This window comes from Priapulus caudatus, unplaced genomic scaffold (genome assembly GCF_000485595.1).
Source record: "Priapulus caudatus unplaced genomic scaffold, Priapulus_caudatus-5.0.1 Scaffold364, whole genome shotgun sequence".
In the NCBI taxonomy this organism is placed as follows: Eukaryota; Metazoa; Priapulida; class Priapulimorpha; order Priapulimorphida; family Priapulidae; genus Priapulus; species Priapulus caudatus.
Window position 1 is genome coordinate 235,241 of NW_014577425.1, and position 4,836 is coordinate 240,076.

A 4,836-nucleotide genomic window follows, 5' to 3' on the forward strand; every position below is an offset into this window, starting at 1 on the left:
CGGGTAGAGTATGACGTCAGAGTTGGTTAACACGGGTAGAGTATGACGTCAGAGTTGGTTAACACGGGTAGAGTATGACGTCAGAGTTGGTTAACACATGGAAAAATTGCCTCAGAGTTGGTCAACGTTTTAAGTGCACTCTCGCGGAGTTTTTACGTGCCGGGCGATGAATCCGGAACACAATTAGTGACGCCGGCGTCGATAGATTAAATCTACGCCGCCGTGAAGCCATTAACTGTCGCGCTCCTCAGGGATGCTGCGCTGGCGACGTCAGTGATGGCCGTCATGACTCATCACTCTCTCACTGCCGTCATCAGATGCCCGTTATTGCGATCCGCGTGTATGCTTGCAGCGTCAGAGAGCGTGCGCATGAAATCTCTTAAAGCCGTCTGCGCCCAATCTGTTTTTTTAATGGCGGACTATCTGGGAACAGAAAGCGAAGCCAATTTCAAGGAAAGCAGTGCGTCGTAGAGAAAGATATTGTTCGTTATAATTGTGTGTAATTATATAACTATAACTACAAACGTCGCAGGCAGGCTTATTTGAGAAACTATAATTGGTGATTTCGTACGGGAAGCTCCAGGCTGCATTATATTCTCCGAGAGCATAAATTAGAAAGAATTACGTACAGTTATTATTTAATTGAGTGCAAACCTAATTAGCCTGCAATTCACGTCTTGCAAAACCGAAATTAGACGGTCGAAGCTTCGAGAGCTGAAATCCTATCAAGGCGCGGAAGTGCTTACAGAATCTTGGCGTGGAATTTGTCAATCGTCACGGAATCGAATATCGCCATCTTAAATAAGAAATGTCGCACGAAAGCTCGCACACGCACACGCAAACGCACACGCAAACGTACACGCGCACACGCGCGCACGCACGCACCCACGCACGCACGTACACACGCACGCGCATATGCCTGAAATTCATCGAATGTGACATATAGGATGTATATATATATATCATATATATGATATCCGGCCAAATCCCATATCCGGATGGGTGCCGGTCCCGACGTGGCCGGATAAAGGAGGTCGGAATGTATATATGTATATATATATATATATAACATATATATTGCAGCAATAATGTGTGATGGGTTACCTATTTAGTTGTTTCGTGCTTGTTTCAGGTCTCGTGTGGATTGAGATGGTGATTCTCGCCATCATAATGCTACTGGGTACGGTCGGTAACGTCATGGTGAGTATATATATAGCCTTCAATACGTATAGGTGGCTGTCTGGTATTATACGCTCCTGTTACTATACTACTACTGCTGCTGTTGCTGCTGCTGCTACTGCTGCTGCTACTGCTACTACTACTACTACTACTACTACTACTACTACTACTACTACTGTTCTGCTGCTGCTGCGCTTCATTGCTGGGCTGCTTCTGCTTCTGCTGCTCTGCTCTGCTGGCTGTTGCTACTGCTGGGCGGCCTCTCCTGCTGCTGGCCTCTGTGCTGCTGCTGCTTCTGCTGCTTCTGCTGGCTGGTGCTGCTGCTGCTGCTGCTGCTATCGCTGCTTCTGCTGCTGCTGCTGCTGCTGCTGCTGCCTGCTGTCTGTTCTCTTGCTGCTTCTGCTGCTCTGCTGCTGCTGCGCTCCTGCGCTGCTGGGCTACTGCTGCTGCTGCTGCTGCTGCTGCTCCATGCTGCTGCTGCTGGCACTCCTGGCGCTGCTCGCGTCTGGGCTGCTGTTGCTACTTCTATTGCCGCTACACGTGATTTACTACTACCGGTCTCCTATAATGAAGCGTTTATTTGCCTCGCTGTTGTCAGTGGCGGTAGATTGCATTACGTTGTATCACCACAATCACTGTGAGCTATGTCTCCTTAATAATGTATGATTCATCCTAGCTTGCAGGTATATGCGTTGCCCTTGCATGTGTCCTCGTCTACGTGCGCGTGTGTGCGTGCGTGCGTGCGTGCGTGCGTGAGTGCGTACGTGCGTGTCAGTGCGTTCCAACGTATCCGTGTGTGTGTACGTGTGCGCGCATGTGAGTGTGTATGCGTGTCAGTGCGTATATACGTGTGCGCGCTGTGTGCGTGCTGGCGTTCATATTGGAGTGTGCGTGCGTGCGTGTACGTGCGCACGTGCGCGTGTGAGCACGTTCCGATATGCGTGTATGTATAGTAGCCATGGCCCCCTGCAATGTTTTCTTGCAATTTACTCAATAGTGATTGAGATTATGCAAGCCTGCATCGCGCATCGACATCCCACCCGCCCTCGCGCCGCTACTTGCATTCCTCTCACATCCACACACACACATCACACCACACCACACCACCACACACCACACCACACCACACACACACACCACACACCACACTCCACCACCACACACACCACCACACCCGCCGCACCCACCACCACACACTCCCACTACCCGCCTCCACCACCGGCACCGCGCGGCCCCGTCACACATACCTTCCACACTGCGTCCGCCCACCGCCGCGAACTACATCATATCACATCACCGCCGAAGCATATACACTACCATTATCATACCTCACCTACCTACCTATATCACTATACGCTACCCTACACCGCACAGACGCACGAACGCGCGACCGCAAGCACCGCCCCAGACGCCAGCACTAGATACATAAGAGTAGCATACGGTTGGCTCCGTCGTCCACCGCCAATGAGCGGTGAAATTTTTATTAGAATCGATAGATAGATAGATAGATAGATAGATAGATAGATAGATAATAGATAGACGATAGATAGATAGATATAAGATAGATAATAATAGTATAAATGACATAGATAGTATATATAACTACATAGTATAGAATAGATAGATTCGTATAGATAGATTAGATTTGAGATAGAGTAGATATACGGATGTTAGATAGCTAGAATAGATAGATAGATAATTGAGAGCAGGTTATGATAGATAGGATCTATATATAGATACATAATAGTAGTAGATAGATAGATAATAAATAGATAGATAATAGACATGAGCCTGCTCTTATACCGTTAGACTCGCGCTGTACAATAATCTCAATGATCAGTCATAATGCTTTCAATAATCGGTCAATAATCAGTCAAATAAATCGTCATAATAAGTCATAATCGTCAATAATCTGTACAATCAAATCTGTAGCAATTAATCGTACAGAGTAGCATCTGTACAATAACCTTCAATAATCAAGTCATATCAGATCAATAATCATCATACTCAGTCAATAATCAGTCAATAATCTTCATATAATCTGTACAATAAGCTGTCGCCCGTCACCGAGATGACTAGTAATACGCGGCGTGATTGCAATACATCTTCACTAACATCGTGATGCAATGTAGACCATGAGCTGCATAGCGGACTCGGATCTCTAGCGACATAATATCTGGCACGGTTGCATAGAGGCGTGCATTACACGAAGCATTCCTTATAACGCACCTGCTACAGTCCATTAATCGATAATCAAATCAATAACAACGTTAACACTCATCGAATCACAAACTATCAAAAACAACGCATCCTACGAAGCCTGCCTAGCAAGAACTGCTTGCAATCCATGAATCGATCATCGAATCATAACTGCCCGTTAACGCTCATCATCATTAATCAATCAAAATCACATCACGAAAGCTCCCTAAACGCACCTCCATGCGATCATTAAATCATGCCGCATCAACAAGATAACTAACGCCTGATGCTGGTCAGTGACGAGCATGAATTAACGATGTGAACTGTCGCGAGGAAGTCGCTGTTTATCCATCTTAATTTAAAAACTTAATGTAAACCAGCACACTGAAAGACCGCGAAAATTAAAAAAAAGATCAAAGCATAAGCCCCATTATTAAGCCTTATACAATAGGTCGAGGCCTTGACGCATTAAAGAGAAAGGCGTCCTTTATCACGGCTCACGCCTATCGATGTTTTAACATGTTTTTATGCAATTAACAGTAAAACCCCATTTCATGCTTGGTGAATGGGAGGTCCAGGTCAGACGGTATTACCTCAACGTTTCAAATCCTTTCGGCTTGAGCGGATCCTTTCGCGTCTAGTCTGCTGCCAGAGATGGCAAACTGGCGGCCCGCGGCCGCATGCGCCCTCTCACGGTTGCTGCGTCCCGCAGATACCCTTGGTCAAGCAAAATTAGAAAAAAATATAAAAATAAAAAATGCAATAAATTTGAAAAAGTCAACATTGTTGTGCTAAACGGCGAGCAACCCTGAGTTTTTCAGTGTCATCCCAGATTAGTGTTCTATGTCTCTGGTCGCTCTGAGCAACGCCATTTCAGCTAATTATAATCGCAAAGAAATGGCGGCCTTTGAGGTGAAACGCACGTATTAATCTTAGAGCGAGCCGCCCGAATTTTAAAGGTGCGCCCTTTGACTTTTCATGGCTCCACTGATGCGGCCTCTCGCTCTGAAAGTTTGCCACCACTCTAGCAAGCATTGTCTTATGTAGGAGGGCGTTCTGATTGGTGGGCGTCGATTTAATCAACGTCAAACCGTTTACAGACGCGACGTGTAATGTAGATAGCACCTAATTATGCTGACGCTCGCTAACACGCCTTCGGTAAAAACGATATATTACCCGAAAAAAAAGAGAAAGAAATCGTGCTCTTCTTCGCGCACAGCACTCAGAATATGGTCCGTGACATGAACATCGAAAAATTCGTTCGTTACGGCCAATTGCTCGTTACGCTCTGTCGTACGTCGCAGCGAATGACCGGTTACCTGCTAAGCCGCAAAGCAATGCCGTAACCATATTACACGCGCGGAAGAATTATTACACACAACCCTCCCTCTCTCCACTCCGCTTTCCTCCCCGACATCTACAACTCCCTCCTCCCCGCCTTCCGCCCGCCACACACCA

General features: G+C 46.6%; 1 protein-coding gene across 1 annotated transcript in view; it reads left to right on the forward strand.

The window, feature by feature from the left end:
• Positions 1-1,135: 1,135 nt before the first annotated feature.
• LOC106809562 (somatostatin receptor type 5-like) overlaps positions 1,136-4,836 on the forward strand; it is a 34,671-nt gene continuing 30,970 nt past the window's right edge. Inside the window, exon 1 of the mRNA XM_014812685.1 lies at positions 1,136-1,200. Coding sequence (XP_014668171.1) covers positions 1,150-1,200 — 51 coding nt within the window. The 5' untranslated portion in view covers positions 1,136-1,149. The remainder of the gene's footprint in view (positions 1,201-4,836) is intronic.